At 52.6% G+C, this 21,440-nt stretch overlaps 1 protein-coding gene across 1 annotated transcript in view; it reads right to left on the bottom strand.

Annotated features, from left to right (window-relative positions):
• Window positions 1-63: 63 nt before the first annotated feature.
• EHMT2 (euchromatic histone lysine methyltransferase 2) overlaps window positions 64-21,440 on the bottom strand; it is a 39,211-nt gene continuing 17,834 nt past the window's right edge. The window contains exons 14-28 of the mRNA XM_085564915.1: window positions 20,924-21,109; window positions 19,946-20,028; window positions 19,206-19,312; window positions 17,242-17,364; window positions 16,442-16,543; window positions 15,353-15,457; window positions 13,858-14,012; window positions 10,797-10,964; window positions 7,047-7,191; window positions 5,908-5,985; window positions 4,957-5,072; window positions 4,214-4,300; window positions 3,198-3,276; window positions 1,488-1,663; window positions 64-306 (exon numbers count right to left, since the gene is read on the bottom strand). Of these exons, the coding sequence (XP_085421041.1) occupies window positions 153-306; window positions 1,488-1,663; window positions 3,198-3,276; window positions 4,214-4,300; window positions 4,957-5,072; window positions 5,908-5,985; window positions 7,047-7,191; window positions 10,797-10,964; window positions 13,858-14,012; window positions 15,353-15,457; window positions 16,442-16,543; window positions 17,242-17,364; window positions 19,206-19,312; window positions 19,946-20,028; window positions 20,924-21,109 (1,864 nt within the window). The 3' untranslated portion in view covers window positions 64-152. The remainder of the gene's footprint in view (window positions 307-1,487; window positions 1,664-3,197; window positions 3,277-4,213; window positions 4,301-4,956; window positions 5,073-5,907; window positions 5,986-7,046; window positions 7,192-10,796; window positions 10,965-13,857; window positions 14,013-15,352; window positions 15,458-16,441; window positions 16,544-17,241; window positions 17,365-19,205; window positions 19,313-19,945; window positions 20,029-20,923; window positions 21,110-21,440) is intronic.

The following is a 21,440-nucleotide window of genomic DNA, read 5'->3' as shown; positions in this document are numbered from 1 at the left end:
GATTTTTTGGGGGATTTTTTTGGGATTTTTGGGCGGATTTTTTGGGCGATTTTTTGGGGAATATTTTGGGATTTCTGGGCGGGTTTTTTGGGAGGATTTTTGGGATATTTTGTGGGAGTTTTGTGGGGATTTTTGGGATATTTTGGGGGGTCTCAGGGCGGGGGCAGCGCCAGCAGCGGGGGCAGCAGCTCGGGGGGGTCCCCGCGCCCCCCGCCCGCCTCGGCCGAGTGTTTGCACTTCTCGGAGCCGCACTGGCACGGGAAATATTTGCTCTTGATGTCCCAAAATCGGTCCCCGTAGTCGAACCTGAAATTCGGGACACCGGGGTCACCCCAAATCCCAAACCCACCCCCCAAAACCCGCAGTGACCCCACGGGGTCGGGGGTCAGAGAGGGTGGGGGGTTAAATTGTGCCTAAATTGTCTTTAAATTGGCCTTAAATGTCGCAAAATTGGCCCTAAATGTCCTTAAATGTCCCCAAAATGGCCATAAATTGACCCTAAATGTCGCTTAATGTCTCTAAATTGGCTCTAAATGTCCCTAAATCTCCCTAAATTGTCCCCAAGTGTCCCCCAGACCCCCTAAATGTCCCCTGAGCCCCCTGAACATCCCCGAGTGAAATGCCCTAAATGCCCCCAAATCCTCCTAAACAACCCTGCACCCCATAAACACTGTAAGAACCCCAGGAACCCGATATAAACCTTGGAAAAACTGTGTAAGGACCCCGTAAACAACCCCGAGCCCAATAAAAACCCCACAAACATCATCATCACCCCGTAAATACCAAATAAACCCTTTAAAAACCCCACAAACATCATCATCACCCCATAAATACCAAATAAACCCTTTAAAAACCCCACAAACCCAACAAAAACCCCCCAAGAACGCTCCAGGAGCGCTGTAAAAACTCTGAAAACACCCCATGAAGCCTGGAAATCCCTATAAAACACCTGTAAAACACCTATAAATCCCAATAAATCCCTATAAAACCCAATAAATCCCTGTGAAACACCTATAAAACACCTATAAATCCCAATAAAGCCCAATAAATCCCTATAAAACCCAATAAAACCCTATAAATCTGTATGAAACACCTATAAATCCCAATTAAACCAAATAAAGCCCAATAAATCCCTATAAAGCCCTAATAAAACCCTATAAATCCCTGTGAAACACCTATAAATCCCAATTAAACCCAATAAACCCCTATAAAGCCCTAATAAAACCCTATACAATCCCTATAAATCCCTATAAAACCCAATAAAGCCCAATAAATCCCTATAGAGCCCTAATAAAACCCTATACAATCCCTATAAATCCCTATAAAACCCCAATAAATCCCAATAAACCCCTATAAAATGCCAATAAATCCCAATAAATCCCTATAAAACCCCAACAAATCCCAGTAAATCCCTATAAAACCCCAATAAATCCCAATAAATCCCAATAAATCCCAATAAATGATTCTAAAAGGTGATCAAGGCCCACCCCAGCTCCTCGCCGGGGCGGATGTGGCGGCTGCTGAAGAAGGCGATGCGGGGGAAGCGCAGGTCCTGGTGCAGCATGAACACGCGCACGGGGATGATGTTGGGGTCGCACAGGTGGTTGATGAAGCGACTGACGTTGCCGTAGTAACGGGCGTCGATGCAGTACACCTCGCCGTCCTGGGAAAGGGGCGGGGCCTCGCTCAGGGGGTGGGGCTGAGAGCCGAGACCCCGCCCCCTGGCCGGGAAAGGGGCGGGGGTGAGAGCTGTGGCTCCGCCCCCTGGCCGGGAAATGGGCGGGGCCTCGCTCAGGGGGCGGGGCTAAGAGCCGAGACCCCGCCCCCTGGCCGGGAAATGGGCGGGGCCTCGCTCAGGGGGCGGGACTGAGAGACGAGGCCCCGCCCCCGTCTGGGAAATGGGCGGGGCCTCGCTCAGGGGGCGGGGCCTCGCGCTGTGACTCCGCCCCCTGCCCGGGAAATGGGCGGGGCCTCGCTCAAGGGGCGGGGCTTAACAACGCGCCACGCCCCCTTTCGTCAAATGGGCGTGGCTACGCACTGTGCCCCGCCCCATTCAACAAAGGGGCGGGGCTAGACACCGTGGCTCCGCCCCGTTTTTAAAGGGGGCGTGGCTTAGAGCTGTGACTCCGCCCCATTCTGGAAAGGGGCGTGGCTAATCGCAGTGGCTCCGCCCCCATTTGGGGAAGGGGCGTGGCTGTGCCGCGGGTTTTGGGGGGGATTTGGGAGATTTGGGGACTTTTTTTGGATTGGTTTTGGGGTCGGCCTGCACGTCTGGGGGTCCTCAGCACCTTTAGGGACCCCCCAAAGTCTCTGGGATCCCCCCCAAAAATTCCTGGGGCTCCACCCAAAAAATCCCAGGGATCCCGCCAAAATCTCTGGGACCCCCCCAAAAATCCCTGAGACCCCCCCCCAAAAACCCCTGGGACCCCCCAAAAATCCCTGGGACCCCCCCAAAAACCCCTGAGACCCCCCAAAAATCCCTGGGACCCCCCCCAAAAACCCCTGAGACCCCCCAAAAATCCCTGGGACCCCCCCAAAAACCCCTGGGACCCCCCCCAAAAACCCCTGGGACCCTCCCAAAAACCCCTGGGACCCCCCAAAAAACTCCTGGGACCCCCCCAGAAATCCCTGGGACCCCCCCAAAAACTCCTGGGACCCCCCAAAAATCCCTGGGACCCCCCCAAAAACCCCTGGGACCCCCCCCAAAAACCCCTGGGACCCCCCAAAAACCCCTGGGACCCTCCCAAAAACCCCTGGGACCCCCCAAAAAACTCCTGGGACGCCCCCAAAAACTCCTGGGACCCCCCCAGAAATCCCTGGGACCCCCCCAGAAACCCCTGGGACCCCCCCCAAAAACCCCTGGGACCCCCCCCAAAAACTCCTGGGACCCCCCAAAAACCCCTGGGACCCCCCCAAAAACCCCTGGGACCCCCCCCAAAAACTCCTGGGAACCCCCAAAAACCCCTGGGACCCCCCCCCCAAAAACCCCTGGGACCCCCACCCAATGGGATTAAACCCCCATGGGGTCAATGGGGCAGAGCTGCTGTCCCAAATTTTTGGGGTCTCACCCCAAAATTTTGGGGTCCCCTGCCCCTGGATCCCCCAAAAATCCCCAAAACCCCCCAAAAATCCCCCAAGAAAACCCCAAAAATCCCCAAAACCCCCCAAAAATCCCCAAAACCCCCCAAAAATCCCACCTTGTTGTCCAGGTCGAAAAGGTAGGAGTCGTCCTCCCTGACGTCGGCCTCGGCGTCCGAAATCAGCTCCCCCACGTACCTGGGGTAAAAAAACCCAAATTTGGGCACCCCAAAAATGGCCAATATCCCTAAAAACCTGAAATCCGCCCGAAAACCTTCAAATAGCACCGAAAATCCACCCAAAAAAATCCCCTAAAATATCCCCCAAAATCCTTCAAATAGCACCAAAAAACCCTTAAAATATCTCAAATAAACCTTAAAATATCCCAAAACCCCCTAAAATATCCCAAAAAGCCCTAAAATATCCCCCAAAATCCTTCAAATAGCACCAAAACTCCACAAAAAAAATATCCCCCAAAATCCTCCCAAAATCCTTCAAATAGCCACAAAAAACCCCTTAAAATATCCCAAATAAACCCTTAAAATATCCCAAAAAGCCCTAAAATATCCCAAAAAAGGCCTAAAATTTACAGAATAAAACCCAGAAATCACCTCCCCCCCAAAAAAATCCTAAAATATCTGAAAGGAAAACCAAAATCCCCTAAAATCCCCCCAAAACCCCAGAATTCCCCCAACCCCCCCCCCGGTTTTAGGGTTTCCCTCCCCATTTTTGGGATTTTTTTCTCCATTTTTGGTGTTTCCATCCCAATTTTTAAGATTCCCCCCCGCCTTTTTTGGGTTTTTTCTCCCCATTTTTGGAGTTTCCCCCCATTTTTGGGATATTTTTCCCATTTTGGGGTTCCCATCCCCATTTTTGGGTTTCCCCTCGCATTTTTGGGGTCCCACTCCCCATTTTTGGGCTGTTTTCCCCGATTCTGGAGTGGTTTTCCCCCATTTTTGGTGTTCCCATCCTCATTTTTGGGATATTTTCCCCTTTTTCGGTCCTCCCATCCCTATTTTTGGGGTTTCTCTCCTCATTTTTGGGGCTTTTTCCACCATTTTTTAGTTCCCCTCCCCGTTTTTGGGGTTGCTCGCCCCATTTTTGGGCTGTTTTCCCCGTTTTTGGGGTCCCTCACTCGCAGATGAAGGTCCCGGGGGGAATCGCCTGCAGCGCCCGAACGCCCCAGCCCATCTTGGCCGTGCGGTACAGCTGCAGCCGGACCCTGAAATGGGGCGAAAAAACGGGATTTTGGGAAAAACGGGAATTTGGGGGGGAAAAAACGGGGAATTTGGGGGAAAGAAGAGAATTTTGTGGGGAAAAAATGGGGATTTTTGGTGGGGAAATGGAGGGAAATGGGGATTTGGAGGGGGGGAATTGGGAATTTGGGGGGAAAAATGGGAATTCTGAGGGAGAAAACTGGGAATTCTAGGGGGAAAAATGGGGAATTTGGGGGGCAAAAAAAGGGAATTTTGGGGGGGGGGAAATGGGAATTTTGGGGGGGAAAAATGGGAATTTTGAAGGGGAAAAATGGGGGTATTTGGGGTTTTTGGTGTCCCACTTGATGCTGCTGTGCACCACACAGTTCTTTGGGTGCAGAATTCAGGATTTTGGGGTTTTTGGGGTGCAGAATTCAGGATTTTGGGGTTTTTGGGGTACAGAATTCAGGATTTTGGGGTTTTTCTGGTGCAGAATTCAGGATTTTGGGGTTTTTGGGGTACAGAATTCAGGATTTTGGGGTTTTTCTGGTGCAGAATTCAGGATTTTGGGGTTTTTGGGGTACAGAATTCAGGATTTTGGGGTTTTTCTGGTGCAGAATTCAGGATTTTGGGGTTTTTGGGGTGCAGAATTTGGGTTTTTGGGGTTTTTTTGGGGTCCCACTTGATGCCGCTCTGCACCACGCGGTTCTTGCAGCTCCTCCAGCAGGTGCAGGCCTGGTTGCACTCGAAAATCAGGGGGGGCTCGATTTTATTGAACTCCTGCAGCAGCCGCCCGTCCTGGGGGGGAAAAGGGACACTGAAACACCCCAAAATCACCCTGAAAAACAGCCCTAAACACCCCGAATTCACCCTGAAAAACAGCCCAAAAATACCCTTAAAAATAACCCAAAATACCCCAAAATCACCCTGGAGAACAGCCCTAAACACCCCGAAATCACCCTGAAAAACAGCCCAAAAATACCCTTAAAAATACCCCAAAATCACCTTGAAAAACAGCCCAAAAATACCCTTAAAAATACCCCAAAATCACCTTGAAAAACAGCCCAAAAATACCCTTAAAAATACCCCAAAATCACCTTGAAAAACAGCCCAAAAATACCCTTAAAAATACCCCAAAACAACCCAAAATCACCCTGAAAAACAGCCTGAAAATACCCTTAAAAATACCCTAAAACACCCCAAAATCACCCTGAAAAACAGCCCTAAACACCCCGAAATCACCCCAAAATCACCCTGAAAAACAGCCCAAAAAACACCCTTAAAAATAACCCAAAATACCCCAAAACCACCCTTAAAAACAGCCCAAAAAACACCCTTAAAAAAAACCCAAAACACCCCAATTCATCCTTAAAAACAGCCCATTTTTGGGGATTTTTTTGGGGGGATTTTTTTGTATTTTTGGCATGGTTTTGAAGGAATTTTTGGAATTTTTGGGGGGGGTTTTTTTTGGTTTCTTTTTTAATTTTAAAGAATATTTTCAGGATGTTTTGGGGTTATTTTTGGGGTTTATTTTTGGGGTGGTTCCAGGGGATTTTTGAGGACATTCTGGGGATGGTTTTGGGGTGGATTTGAGGGAATTTTGGGGTTTTTTGGGGGTTTTTTCCCCTCTCACCTTGTCGTACCAGCAGCGGATGCTGAGCTGCCCGCAGAGGCAGTTGGAGGAGGAGCAATCGTCCTGGCAGGTGCAGTGCTGCAAAACAGCCCAAATTCACCCCAAATTCCCCCAAATTCACCCCAAATTACCCCAAATTCACCCCAGACTCACCTGGAACCTTCCAGGACCCGTCCAGGACCCCCCAAATTCCTCCCAGTTTGTCCCAGTCTCCCCAAATCCCCATTTTCCCATCAGTTTTACCCCAAAAATCCCATTTTTCCCCTGTTTTTTCCCATTTCCCTCCCCGTTTTTTCCCCCCCGTTTTTCCCTGTTTTTTTCCCCTGTTTTTTTCCCATTTTCTCCCCATTTTTTCCCCGGTTTTCCCATTTTCCCCCATTTTTTCCCGTTTTTTCCCGTTTTTCCCCATTTTTTCCCCCTGTTTTTCCCCGTTTTCTCCCATTTCTCCCCCGTTTTTCCCCATTTTCTCCCAATTTCCCCCCCCCCGTTTTTCCCGTTTTTCCCCATTTTCCCCCCGTTTTTTCCTGTTTTTCCCCATTTTTTCCCGTTTTCCCCCCATTTTTTCCTGCCTGTTTTTCCCCGTTTTTTCCCATTTTATCCTTTTTTCCCCCATTTTTTCCCATTTTCCCCCCATTTTTTTCCTGTTTTTCCCCATTTTTTCCCCGTTTCTCCCCCGTTTTTTCCCGTTTCCCCCCGTTTTCCCCCCGTTTTCCCCCGTTTTCCCCCGTTTTTTCCCATTTTCCCCCGTTTTCCCCCATTTCCCCCCGTTTTTCTCCATTTTTCCCCGTTTTTTCCCTGTTTCCCCCCTTTTTTTCCCATTTTCCCCCCTTTTTTTCCCGTTTTTCCCCGTTTTCCCCCCATTTTTTCCCATTTTCCCCCGTTTTTCCCACTTTCCCCCGTTTTTCCCCATTTTCCCCCATTTCCCCCCCGTTTTCCCCCATTTTCCCCCGTTTTCCCCCATTTCCCCCGTTTTTCCCCGTTTTTCCCCATTTCCCCCCCATTTTCCCCCGTTTTTCCCCATTTTCTCCCCGTTCATTCCCCATTTTCCCCCGTTTTTCCCCATTTTCTCCCCGTTTATTCCCCATTTTTCCCCGTTTATTCCCCATTTTTTCCCGTTTTTCCCGTTTCCCGGCTCCCACCTGCAGGTGGGTGATGTTGTGGTCGATGTTCATGGTGGAGGTCTCGCAGTTCTCGGCGATGTATTTGTAGTCCTGTGGGCACGGCTCCTCGTCCACGCCGTTGACGCAGGGGATGGGAACGTTCTCGTGGCCCCGCGCCACGTCCCTGCGGGAATTCCCGACAATTCCAGCAAAAATTCCCAAAAAACCCAGCCCAAGTTGCCGAAATTCCCAAAAAAATCCGGTTAGAAATGCTGACATTTCCAAAAAAATCCAGCCCGAATTGCCGAAAAAAATCAAGCACGAGTTCCCAAGAAAATATCTAGCATAATTCCCAAAAAATCCAGCCCAAATTCCCAAAAAAATTCAGCACAAATCCAAAAAAATTCCAGCCCAAATTCCAAAAAAAAATCCAGCCCAAATTCCCCAAAAAATCTAGCATAATTCCCAAAAAATCCAGCCCAAATTCCAAAAAAAATGCAGCACAAATTCCCCAAAAAAAATCCAGCCCAAATTCCCAAAAAAATCTAGCACAAATCCAAAAAAAATCCAGCCCAAATTCCCAAAAAAATTCAGCACAAATCCAAAAAAATTCCAGCCCAAATTCCAAAAAAAAAATCCAGCCCAAATTCCCAAAAAAATCTAGCATAATTCCCAAAAAATCCAGCCCAAATTCCCAAAAAAATCTAGCACAAATCCAAAAAAAATCCAGCCCAAATTCCAAAAAAAAATCCAGCCCAAATTCCCAAAAAAATCTAGCATAATTCCCAAAAAATCCAGCCCACATTCCCAAAAAAATCCAGCACAAATTCCCAAAAAAAAATCCAACCCAAATTCCCAAAAAAATCTAGCATCATTCCCAAAAAATCCAGCCCAAATTCCCAAAAAAAATCCAGCCCAAATTCCAAAAAAAATCCAGCCCAAATTCCAAAAAAAATCCAGCCCAAATTCCAAAAAAAATTCCAGCCCAAATTCCCAAAAAAATCCAGCCCAAATTCCCAAAAAAAAATCCAGCCCAAATTCCCAAAAAAATCTAGCACAAATCCAAAAAAATCCAGCCCAAATTCCAAAAAAAATTCCAGCCCAAATTCCCAAAAAAATCCAGCACAAATTCCCAAAAAAATCCAGCCAAAAATCCTAAGAAAAATCCGACCAGAAATGCCAAAATTCCCCCAAAAAATCCGGCCAGAAATGCAGAAATTAAAAAAAAATCTGGCCTGAAACTCTGAGATTCCCACAAAAATACGGCCAGAAATTCCCAGAAGAACCCAGCCTGAAATAAAGAAATTCCCCCGCAAAAAATCAGAAAAAAATGCCAAAAAAATCAGAAAAAAAATCAGGAAAAACAAATCGGAAAAAAATTTTAAAAATCAGAAAAAAATCTGGAAAAAATCAGAGAAATATTGGAAAAAAAAATCTCAGAAAAATAACCCAAAAAATCAGAAAAAAAAAATCACACACACACAAAAAAATCCCAAAAAATCAGAAAAAATAAGGAAAAAAATCTGAAAAAAAGTGGAAAAAAAAGCAAAAAATATCACAAAAAAATCCGAAAAAAAAAATCATTAAAAAATACCAAGAAATCCAAAAAATATTGGTAAAAAAATCCCAAAAATCAGAAAAAAATCAGGATAAAATCCCCAAAAATCCTAAACGCCCAAAATTGCCCAAAATCCCCCAAAATCCCCCTTTACCTGCTGACGATGCGCTCGGTGCGCAGCGCCCTGCCCGCCGCGCCCTGCCTCAGTTTGTGACCCAAAAATGCCCCAAAAACGCCTCAAAAATCACCAAGAATTCAAAAATAAAATCAGAAAAAATCCCCAAAAATACCCCAAAAATCAGGAAAAAAATGAGAAAAAAATTCCCAAAAATCAGAAAAAAATACGGAAAATATCTGAGAAAAAAAGTGAAAAAATCGCAAAAAATACCCCAAAAATCAGGAAAAAAATGGGAAAAAAATTCCCAAAAATCAGAAAAAAATAAGGAAAAAAATCTGAAAAAAAAATTGAAAAAAATCCCAACAAATACCCAAAAAATAAAAAAAAAAAATTGGGAAACATCACAAAAACTGCCCCAAAAAATCCGAAAAAATCATCAAAAAAAACCCCAAAAATCCGAAAAAAATTGGGAAAAAGAATGGGAAAAAGAAATCCCAAAAATCAGAAAAAAATAAGGGAAAAATCTGAAAAAAAAAAAATTGAAAAAAATCCCCAAAAATACCCCAAAAAATCAGAAAAAAAATTGGGAAAAAACGCAAAAACTTCCCCAAAAAGTCCGAGAAAATAATCCAAAAATCCGAAAAAAATTGGGAAAAAAATGGCAAAAAAATCCCAAAAGTCAGAAAAAAATAAGGAAAAAAAATCTGAAAAAAAAAAGTGAAAAAAATCCCCAAAAATCCCCCAAAAAATACGAAAAAATCATCAAAAAATCCGAAAAAAACTGGGAAAAAAATGGGAAAAAAATCCCAAAAATCAGAAAAAAATCAGGATAAAATCCCCAAAAATCCCAAACCCCCAAAATTGCCCAAAATCCCCCGAAATGGCCCCGTACCTGCTGACGATGCGCTCGGTGCGCAGCGCCCTGCCCGCCGCGCCCTGCCTCAGTTTGTGACCCAAACATTCCCCAAAAACGCCCCAAAAATCACCAAGAATTCAAAAATAAAATCAGAAAAAATCCCCAAAAATGCCCCAAAAATCAGGAAAAAAATGAGAAAAAAAATCCTAAAAATCAGAAAAAAATAAGGAAAAAAATCTGAAAAAAAATTTGAAAAAAATCCCAAAAAATACCCCAAAAATCAGGAAAAAAATGGGAAAAAAATGGGAAAAAATTCCCAAAAATCCGAAAAAATTCCCCAAAAATCCCAAACGCCCAAAATTGCCCAAAATTCCCCAAAATTCCCCAAAATCCCCCTTTACCTGCTGACGATGCGCTCGGTGCGCAGCGCCCTGCCCGCCGCGCCCTGCCTCAGTTTGTGACCCAAAAATGCCCCAAAAACGCCCCAAAAATCACCAAGAATTCAACAATAAAACCAGAAAACTCCCAAAAAATGCCCCAAAAATCAGGGAAAAAATGAGAAAAAAAATCCCAAAAATCAGAAAAAAATAAGGAAAAAAATCTGAAAAAAAATTTGAAAAAAATCCCAAAAAATACCCCAAAAATCAGGAAAAAAATGAGAAAAAAATTCCCAAAAATCAGAAAAAAATAAGGAAAAAAATCTGAAAAAAAATTTGAAAAAAATCCCAACAAATACCCAAAAAATCAAAAAAAAAAAAATTGGGAAACATCACAAAAACTGCCCCAAAAAATCCGAAAAAATCATCAAAAAAAACCCCAAAAATCCGAAAAAAATTGGGAAAAAGAATGGGAAAAAGAAATCCCAAAAATCAGAAAAAAATAAGGGAAAAATCTGAAAAAAAAAATTGAAAAAAATCCCCAAAAATACCCCAAAAAATCAGAAAAAAAATTGGGAAAAAACGCAAAAACTTCCCCAAAAAGTCCGAAAAAATAATCCAAAAATCCGAAAAAATTGGGAAAAAAATGGCAAAAAAATCCCAAAAGTCAGAAAAAAATAAGGAAAAAAAATCTGAAAAAAAAAAGTGAAAAAAATCCCCAAAAATCCCCCAAAAAATACGAAAAAATCATCAAAAAATCCGAAAAAAACTGGGAAAAAAATGGGAAAAAAATCCCAAAAATCAGAAAAAAATCAGGATAAAATCCCCAAAAATCCCAAACGCCCAAAATTGCCCAAAATGCCCCGAAATGGCCCCGTACCTGCTGACGATGCGCTCGGTGCGCAGCGCCCTGCCCGCCGCGCCCTGCCTCAGTTTCCTGTTGAGCTGCAGCGCCACCCAGACCTCGGAGCGCTCCGGGCTCAGGTCCAGGGGGGAGTCGCCCTCCTTGTTCCGCACCTCGGGGTCGGCGCCGCGCGACAGGAACAGGCTGGGGGGCGGTGCCGCCTCAGGGACCCCTCCCCAAATTGGGGGGAACCCCCCGGACCCCCCAAATCCACCCCAATTCCAGGGGTACCCCCACAGTCTGTGAGTGGAATCTCCCTCAGGGAGCCCAAATTGGGGAGGGGGTCAGGGACCACCTGAGACCCCTCCCCAATTTCTGAGACGCCTCCCCAATTTCTGAGACCCCTCCCCAAATTCTGGGACCCCTTCCCGATTTTAAGACCCCTCCCCAAATTGGGGGGAACCCCCGGGACCCCCCAAATCCACCCCCAATTTCCAGGGGTACCCCCACAGTCTGTGAGTGGAATCTCCCTCAGGGAGCCCAAATTGGGGAGGGGGTCAGGGACCACCTGGGACCCCTCCCCGATTTCTGAGACGCCTCCCCAAATTCTGGGACCCCTTCCCGATTTCTGAGACCCCTCCCCAAATTCGGGGGAACCCCCAGGGACCCCCCAAATCCACCCCCAATTTCCAGGGGCACCCCCACAGTCTGTGAGTGGAATCTTCCTCAGGGAGCCCAAATTGGGGAGGGGGTCAGGGACCACCTGAGACCCCTCCCCAAATTCTGGGACCCCTCCCCAATTTTAAGACCCCTCCCCAAATTGGGGGGAAGCCCCCGGGACCCCCCAAATCCACCCCAATTTCCAGGGGTACCCCCACAGTCTGTGAGTGGAATCTCCCTCAGGGAGCCCAAATTGGGGAGGGGGTCAGGGACCACCTGAGACCCCTCCCCAAATTCTGGGACCCCTCCCCAAATTCTGGGACCCCTTCCCGATTTTAAGACCCCTCCCCAAATTGGGGGGAACCCCCGGGACCCCCCAAATCCACCCCAATTTCCAGGGGTACCCCCACAGTCTGTGAGTGGAATCTTCCTCAGGGAGCCCAAATTGGGGAGGGGGTCAGGGACCACCTGGGACCCCTCCCCAAGTCCCGAGACCCCTCCCCAAATTCTGGGACCCCTTCCCGATTTTAAGACCCCTCCCCAAATTGGGGGGAACCCCCCGGGACCCCCCAAATCCACCCCCAATTCCGGGGGCACCCCCACAGTCTGTGAGTGGAATCTTCCTCAGGGAGCCCAAATTGGGGAGGGGGTCAGGGACCACTTCAGACCCCTTCCCGATTTCTGAGACCCCTCCCCAATTTTAAGACCCCTCCCCAATTTTAAGACCCCTCCCCAAATTGGGGGGAACCCCCAGGACCCCCCAAATCCACCCCCAATTCCGGGGGCACCCCCACAGTCTGTGAGTGGAATCTTCCTCAGGGAGCCCAAATTGGGGAGGGGGTCAGGGACCACTTCAGACCCCTTCCCGATTTCTGAGACCCCTCCCCAATTTTAAGACCCCTCCCCAAATTGGGGGGAACCCCCCGGGACCCCCCAAATCCACCCGCAATTCCGGGGGCACCCCCACAGTCTGTGAGTGGAATCTTCCTCAGGGAGCCCAAATTGAGGAGGGGGTCAGGGACCACCTGAGACCCCTCCCCAATTTCTGAGACCCCTCCCCAAGTCCTGAGACCTCTCCCCAAATTCTGGGACCCCTTCCCGATTTTAAGACCCCTCCCCAAATTGGGGGGAAGCGCCCGGGACCCCCCAAATCCACCCCCAATTTCCGGGGGTACCCCCACAGTCTGTGAGTGGAATCTCCCGGGGAGGCCTTCAGGGAGCCCAAATTGGGGAGGGGGATTTGGGGGGGCCTCAGAGACCCCTCCCCAATTCCAGGGACGCCCCTGGGGCCCCCCGAAGCCCCCAGACCCATTTCCCTGACCTCACACAGACACGTCCCTGTGTCACTGTGTCCCCAGACCCCCCTGACCCCCTGAAACCCCCAGACCCAATTCCCTGACCTCACACAGACACGTCCCTGTGTCACTGTGTCCCCAGACCCCCCTGACCCCCTGAAACCCCCAGACCCAATTCCCTGACCTCACACAGACACGTCCCTGTGTCACTGTGTCCCCAGACCCCCCCGAAGCCCCCAGACCCAATTCCCTGACCTCACACAGACACGTCCCTGTGTCACTGTGTCCCCAGACCCCCCTGAAGCCCCCAGACCCAATTCCCTTGACCTCACACAGACACGTCCCTGTGTCACTGTGTCCCCAGACCCCCCCGAAGCCCCCAGACCCAATTCCCTGACCTCACATAGTCATGTCCCTGTGTCCCCAGACCCCCCAGAACCCCTGAAACCCCCAGACCCATTTCCCTTGACCTCACACAGACACGTCCCTGTGTCACTGTGTCCCCAGACCCCCCAGACCCCCTGAAGCCCCCAGACCCAATTCCCTGACCTCACACAGTCATGGCAGTGATGTGCAGCGGCGTGTCCCCATGGAAAGGACGTCCCTGTGTCCCCATGTCCCTGTGACCCCTGACTGCCCTGACCCCCCCAGACCCCTGTGACGCCCCCAGACCCCCCGAAGCCCCCAGACCCAATTCCCTGACCTCACACAGTCATGGTGATGATGTGCAGCGGCGTGTCCCCGTGGAAGGGGTGTCCCCGTGTCCCCATGTCCCTGTGACCCCCCCAGACCCCTGTGACCCCCCCAGACCCCCCGAAGCCCCCAGACCCAATTACCTGACACAATCATGGTAGCTCTCCCTGGCGGCGATGTGCAGCGGCGTGTCCCCGTGGAAGGGGTGTCCCCGTGTCCCCATGTCCCTGTGACCCCCCAGGCTCTGTGACCCCTGTGACCCCCCCAGGCCCCCCGAAGCCCCCAGACCCAATTACCTGACACAATCATGGTAGCTCTCCCTGGCGGCGATGTGCAGCGGCGTGTCCCCGTGGAAGGGGTGTCCCCGTGTCCCCATGTCCCTGTGACCCCCCAGGCTCTGTGACCCCTGTGACCCCCCCAGGCCCCCCGAAGCCCCCAGACCCAATTACCTGACACAATCATGGTAGCTCTCCCTGGCGGCGATGTGCAGCGGCGTGTCCCCGTGGAAGTTGACGGCGTGCAGGTCGCACTGCGCGTTCAGCAGCACCTCGGCGATCTCGGCGCTGCCCGTGAACGACGCCCAGTGCAGGCAGATGTTCTCCTCCTGGGGAGTGACCAACTGACCATCACTGACCATCACTGACCACTGCTGGCCATCACTGACCATCACTGACCACTGCTGGCCATCACTGACCAGCATTGACCACTGCTGGCCATCACTGACCAGCCCTGACCATCACTGACCACCCACCGACCAGCCCTGACCAGCCCCTGACCACCCAGTGCAGGCAGATGTTCTCCTCCTGGGGAGTGACCAACTGACCATCACTGACCATCACTGACCAGCACTGACCATCACTGACTGGCCACACCCAGCCACTGACCAGCCCCTGACCACCCAGTGCAGGCAGATGTTCTCCTCCTGGGGAGTGACCAGCTGACCATCACTGACCATCACTGACCATCACTGACCAGCACTGACCATCACTGACCAGCCCTGACCAGCCACACCCAGCCCCTGATCGCCCAGTGCAGGCAGATGTTCTCCTCCTGGGGAGTGACCAGCTGACCATCACTGACCATCAGTGACCATCAGTGACCATTGCTGACCATCACTGACCATCAGTGACCATCACTGACCATTGCTGACCATCAGTGACCATCAGTGACCATCACTGACCAGTCAAACCCACCCACTGACCACCTCAGGGCACCCAGTGCAGGCAGACGTCTCCCCAGGTGCTCCCAGGTGTGCCCAGGTGCTCCCAGCTGTCCCCAGGTGTGCCCAGCTGTGCCCAGGTGTGTATCCCAGCTGTGCCCAGCTGTGCCCAGCTGTGCCCAGGTGTGTATCCCAGGTGTGCCCAGCTGTGCCCAGCTGTGCCCAGGTGTGTATCCCAGGTGTGCCCAGGTGTGTATCCCAGGTGTGCCCAGGTGTGCCCAGGTGTGCCCAGGTGCGCCCAGGTGCTCCCAGCTGTCCCCAGCTGTCCCCAGGTGTGCCCAGGTGCTCCCAGGTGCTCCCAGGTGTGCCCAGGTGTGCCCAGGTGCTCCCAGCTGTCCCCAGCTGTCCCCAGCTCTGCCCAGGTGTGTATCCCAGGTGTGCCCAGCTGTGCCCAGGTGTGCCCAGCTGTGCCCAGGTGTGCCCAGCTGTGCCCAGGTGCTCCCAGGTGTGCCCAGCTGTGCCCAGGTGTGCCCAGGTGCTCCCAGCTGTGCCCAGGTGTGCCCAGCTGTGCCCAGGTGTGTATCCCAGGTGTGCCCAGCTGTGCCCAGGTGTGTATCCCAGGTGCTCCCAGGTGTGCCCAGCTGTGCCCAGGTGTGCCCAGCTGTGCCCAGGTATGCCCAGGTGTGCCCAGCTGTGCCCAGGTGTGTATCCCAGGTGTGTATCCCAGGTGTGCCCAGGTGTGCCCAGGTGTGCCCAGCTGTGCCCAGGTGCGCCCAGGTGCTCACGTTGTCGGTCAGCGTGACGTCGGCCCCGCGGGTCAGCAGCCGCCGGATGACCTCGATGTGTTTGTGCTCGGCCGCCCAGATGATCGGCGTCCAGCCGCCGCTGTCCTGGGGGTCACTCAGGGTCACTCAGGGTCACTCAGGGGTCACTCAGGGTCACTCAGGGGTCACTCAGGGGTCACTGACCACTGACCAGCCCCTGGTCATCCCACTGACCACCCGTGACCCACTGACCACCCCACACCAGCCCAATGATCGGCGTCCAGCCGCCGCTGTCCTGGGGGTCACTCAGGGTCACTCAGGGGTCACTGACCACTGACCAGCCCCTGGTCATCCCACTGACCACCCCTGACCAACTGACCACTACCAGGACACAGCCAGGACACTCAGGACAAACTCAGAACACACTGACCACCCCCAGGACACACTGACCGCTCTCAGGACACTCAGGACACACTGACCGCTCCCAGGACACACTGACCACTCCCAGGACACTCAGGACACACTGACCACTCCCAGGACACTCAGGACAACCTCAGGACACACTGACCATCCCCAGGACTCTCAGGACACACTGACCATCCCCAGGACACACTGACCGCTCTCAGGACACACTGACCACTCCCAGGACACTCAGGACACACTGACTGCTCTCAGGACACACTGACCACACCCAGGACACACTGACCATCCCCAGGACTCTCAGGACACACTGACCACTCCCAGGACACACTGACCACTCCCAGGACACACTGACCATCCCCAGGACTCTCAGGACACACTGACCGCTCTCAGGACACACTGACCACTCCCAGGACACACTGACCACTCCCAGGACTCTCAGGACACACTGACCATCCCCAGGACACTCAGGACAAACTCAGGACACACTGACCACTCCCAGGACACACTGACCATCCCCAGGACACACTGACCGCTCCCAGGACACACTGACCACTCCCAGGACACACTGACCATCCCCAGGACACACTGACCGCTCCCAGGACACTCAGGACACACTGACCATCCCCAGGACACACTGACCGCCCCCAGGACACTCCGGACACGCTGCCCAGCTGCCCGCGGGCTCACCTGGGCGTTGACGTCCACCTGGCCGGTGCTCAGCAGCAGCTCCACCATCTCCAGGTTGCCGTTCTTGGCCGCGTGGTGCAGGCAGGTGGAGCCGTCCTCCTCCTGTGACGTCACACAGGTGGGCGGTGACGTCACACAGGTGTGTTCAATGACGTCACACAGGTGAGCGATGACGTCACACAGGTGTGTTTAATGAAGTCACACGTGTGGGTGATGACATCACGCAGGTGTGCGTGATGTCACAGGTGTGGGTGATGTCACAGGTGTGTGATTACGTCACACAGGTGTGTGATGACATCACGCAGGTGTGTTTAATGACGTCACACAGGTGGGCGATGACATCACACAGGTGTGTGATTACGTCACACAGGTGTGTGATGACATCACACAGGTGCGTGACGATGTCACACAGGTGTGTTTAATGACGTCACACAGGTGTGCGATGACATCACGCAGGTGTGTGTGATGTCACAGGTGTGTGATGACGTCACACAGGTGCATGATGACGTCACACAGGTGCGTGATGACGTCACACAGGTGTGTGATTACGTCACACAGGTGTGTGATTACGTCACACAGGTGTGTTTAATGATGTCACACAGGTGTGCGATGACATCACACAGGTGTGTTCAATGACATCACACAGGTGTGCAATGATGTCACACGTGTGTGTGTGATGTCACAGGTGCGTGATGACGTCACACAGGTGCATGATGACATCACACAGGTGTGCGATGACGTCACACAGGTGTGCGTGACGTCACAGGTGCGTGATGACGTCACACAGGTGTGTCCCTCACCTGGCTGTAGGCGCACCCCCCTCTCTGCAGCAGGTACCGCGCCGTGTCCAGCTGGTCATTGGCCACGGCCTCCATCAGCGGCGTCCGGCGCTGCTTGTCCACGGCGTTGATGTTGGCTCCGGCCTGCGGAGTGACCACTGAGTGACCACTGACCACTGAGTGACCCCTGAGTGACCCTGAGTGACCACTGAGTGACCCTGAGTGACCACTGAGTGACCCTGAGTGACCCCTGAGTGACCACTGACCATCCCTGACCACCCCTGACCCACCCATCCCCGGCGCTGCTTGTCCACAGTGTTGATGTTGGCTCCGGCCTGTGGAGTGACCGCCGAGTGACCACTGAGTGACCACTGAGTGACCCCTGAGTGACCACTGAGTGACCCTGAGTGACCACTGAGTGACCACTGACCATCCCTGACCACCCCTGACCCACCCATCCCCGGCACTGCTTGTCCACAGTGTTGATGTTGGCTCCGGCCTGTGGAGTGACCCCTGAGTGACCACTGACCACTGAATGACCACTGACCACTGAGTGACCCCTGAGTGACCACTGACCATCCCTGACCACCCCTGACCCACCCATCCCCGGCACTGCTTGTCCACAGTGTTGATGTTGGCTCCGGCCTGTGGAGTGACCCCTGAGTGACCACTGACCACTGAATGACCACTGACCACTGAGTGACCACTGAGTGACCCCTGAGTGACCCCTGAGTGACCACTGAGTGACCCCTGAGTGACCACTGACCATCCCTGACCAGCACTGACCCACCCATCCCCGGCGCTGCTTGTCCACAGTGTTGATGTTGGCTCCGGCCTGCGGAGTGACCACTGAGTGACCACTGACCACTGAGTGACCCTGAGTGACCACTGACCCCTGAGTGACCACTGAGTGACCACTGAGTGACCACGGACCCCTGAGTGACCGCTGGGATGGCGCTGGGATATTATTGGTACCACTGGTGTGTTACTGGTGTGTACTGGGATGGCACTGGGATGTTACTGGGATGTACTGGGATGTACTGGTGTGTGACTGGGATGTACTGGGATGTACTGGGGTGTGACTGGGGTGTCACTGGTGTTACTGGTCTGTACTGGTGTCTCACCTGGAGCAGCAGGTGGCAGATCTCCAGGTGTCCCTTCTGCGCCACCGCGTGCAGCGCCGAGCGCAGACCCGTACTGGGATGTACTGGGATGTACTGGGATGTACTGGTGTGTGACTGGGATGTACTGGGGTGTCACTGGGGTGTCACTGGGGTGTCACTGGTGTTACTGGTCTGTACTGGGAGCTCACCTGGAGCAGCAGGTGGCAGATCTCCAGGTGTCCCTTCTGCGCCGCTGCGTGCAGCGCCGAGCGCAGACCCGTACTGGGATGTACTGGGATGTACTGGGATGTACTGGTGTGTGACTGGTGTGTGACTGGGGTGTCACTGGGGTGTCACTGGTGTTACTGGTCTGTACTGGGAGCTCACCTGGAGCAGCAGGTGGCAGATCTCCAGGTGTCCCTTCTGTGCCGCCGCGTGCAGCGCCGAGCGCAGATCTGTACTGGGATGTACTGGGATGTACTGGGATGTACTGGGATGTACTGGGATGTACTGGTGTGTCACTGGTGTGTCACTGGTGTTACTGGTCTCACCTGGAGCAGCAGGTGGCAGATCTCCAGGTGTCCCTTCTGCGCCGCCGCGTGCAGCGCCGAGCGCAGATCCGTACTGGGATGTACTGGGATGTACTGGTGTGTGACTGGGATGTACTGGGGTGTCACTGGGGTGTCACTGGTGTTACTGGTCTGTACTGGGAGCTCACCTGGAGCAGCAGGTGGCAGATCTCCAGGTGTCCCTTCTGCGCCGCCGCGTGCAGCGCCGAGCGCAGACCCGTACTGGGATGTACTGGGGTGTACTGGGATGTACTGGGGTGTCACTGGGGTGTCACTGGTGTTACTGGTGTGTCACTGGTGTCACTGGTCTCACCTGGAGCAGCAGGTGGCAGATCTCCAGGTGTCCCTTCTGCGCCGCCGCGTGCAGCGCCGAGCGCTTGCTCTGGGCGTCGCTCTGGAAATTCGGGTCCAGGTTGTCCACTGGGGGAAAGGAGCCGAAATTGGGGTGAGAAACAGCAGAATTGGGAAAAGAGACCCCAAAAATGCATCAAGGACACCAAAATGGGATCAGGACCCCCTAAAAATCCTCCCCAGGACCCCCCAAATCCCCCCAGGATCTCCCAAACCACCCCCAAATTCCCCCAGGCGCTCTGGGATTTTTGGGGTCCCCCCAAATTTTGGGATTTTTGGGGTCCCAGACTCACGCAGCACCAGGGTGACCTCAAATCCCCCCCTAATTTTGGGATTTCCCATGGGATTTTTGGGATTTTTCCAGATTTGTGGAGTTTTTCGGGGTCCCAGACTCACGCAGCATCAGGATGACCCCAAATCCCCCCAAATTTTGGGATTTTTGGGGTCCCAGACTCACACAGCATCAGGATGACCCCAAATCCCCCCAAATTTTGGGATTTTTGGGGTCCCAGACTCACACAGCATCAGGGTGACCCCAAATCCCCCCAAATTTTGGGATTTTTGGGGTCCCAGACTCACGCAGCATCAGGATGACCCCAAATCCCCCCAAATTTTGGGATTTTTGGGGTCCCAGACTCACACAGCATCAGGGTGACCCCAAATCCCCCCCAAATTTTGGGATTTTTGGGGTCCCAGACTCACACAGCATCAGGATGACCCTGCCCAGCTCCCCCTGTTTGACGCTCAGGTAAAGCTGCCGGGGATGGAATCGAAGCTTCTTCCTCCTGGGGGAACTGGGAGTGACTGGGGGGAACTGGGAGGGACTGGGAGGGACTGGGGGGAACTGGGAGGGACTGGGAGGGAACTGGGAGGGGACTGGGGGGGACTGGGAGGGACTGGGAGGGACTGGGGGGAACTGGGAGGGACTGGGAGGGGACTGGGGGGGACTGGGAGGGACTGGGGGGGACTGGGAGGGGACTGGGAGGGACTGGGGGGAACTGGGAGGGACTGGGAGGGGACTGGGGGGAACTGGGAGGGACTGGGAGGGGACTGGGGGGGACTGGGAGGGACTGGGAGTGGATTGGGGGAGACTGGGAGGGACTGGGAGGGGATTGGGAGGAACTGGGAGGGGACTGGGGGGGACTGGGAGTGACTGGGGGGAACTGGGAGGGACTGGGAGGGAACTGGGGGGGAACTGGGAGGGACTGGGAGGGACTGGGGGATATTTTAGGGAGCCCCAGGGCATTTTAGGGTGTTTTTAACCCCCCCAGGTGCGTTTTTGGGATGATTTAACCCCCCCAGGTGAGTTTTTGGGTGTGTTTTTGGGGTCCCAGGTATATTTTATCCCCCCCAGGTGAGTTTTTGGGTGTGTTTTTGGGGTCCCAGGTATATTTTAGCCCCCCAGGTATGTTTTTATGCCCCCCAGGTGAGTTGTTGGGATGATTTAACCCCTCCCAGGTATATTTTATCCCCCCAGGTGAGTTCTTGGGTGTGTTTTTGGGGTCCCAGGTATATTTTATCCCCCCCAGGTAAGTTCTTGGGTGTGTTTTGGGGTCCCAGGTATATTTTATCCCCCCCAGGTGAGTTTTTGGGTGTGTTTTTGGGGTCCCAGGTGTGTTTTTAACCCCTCCCAGGTATATTTTATCCCCCCCAGGTGTGCCCAGGTGAGTCTCCCCTCACCTCTCGGCCTCCTGGCCCAGCAGCGCCTTCTCCAGGTGCTCCCGGGCGGGGCCTGGGGGGAGCCCCCGGGCGCTCAGGGCCCCCCCCGAGGGCAGGGCCAGCGCCGGCCCCCCCGAGCTGTCGATGGGCTCGGCCCGGGGGTCCGGCCGGGGGGCACGGCCCTCGCCCTGCCCGCGCATGCGGGCACTGCCGGGGGAAAAAGAGCCAAAATCAGCCAAAATCCCCAAAAAAACCAACCAAAAATACCCAAAATCAGCCAAAATCCCCAAAAAACCCACTCGAAATAATCCAAAATCAGCCAAAATCCCCAAAAAACCCACTCGAAATAATCCAAAATCAGCCAAAATCCCCAAAAAACCCACCCGAAATAATCCAAAATCAGCCAAAATCCCAAAAAAAACCACCCAAAATCAGCCAAAATCCCCAAAAAAAACACCTGAAATCAGCCAAAATCCCCAAAAAATACATCCAAAAATACCCAAAATCAGCCAAAATAACCCGAACTATCCCGGCCCTC

The sequence above is a fragment of the Lonchura striata genome, chromosome 35 (genome assembly GCF_050655825.1).
Source record: "Lonchura striata isolate lonStrDom1 chromosome 35, ASM5065582v1, whole genome shotgun sequence".
Taxonomy (NCBI): domain Eukaryota; kingdom Metazoa; phylum Chordata; class Aves; order Passeriformes; family Estrildidae; genus Lonchura; species Lonchura striata.
This window is presented reverse-complemented; position numbering and strand designations above follow the sequence as displayed.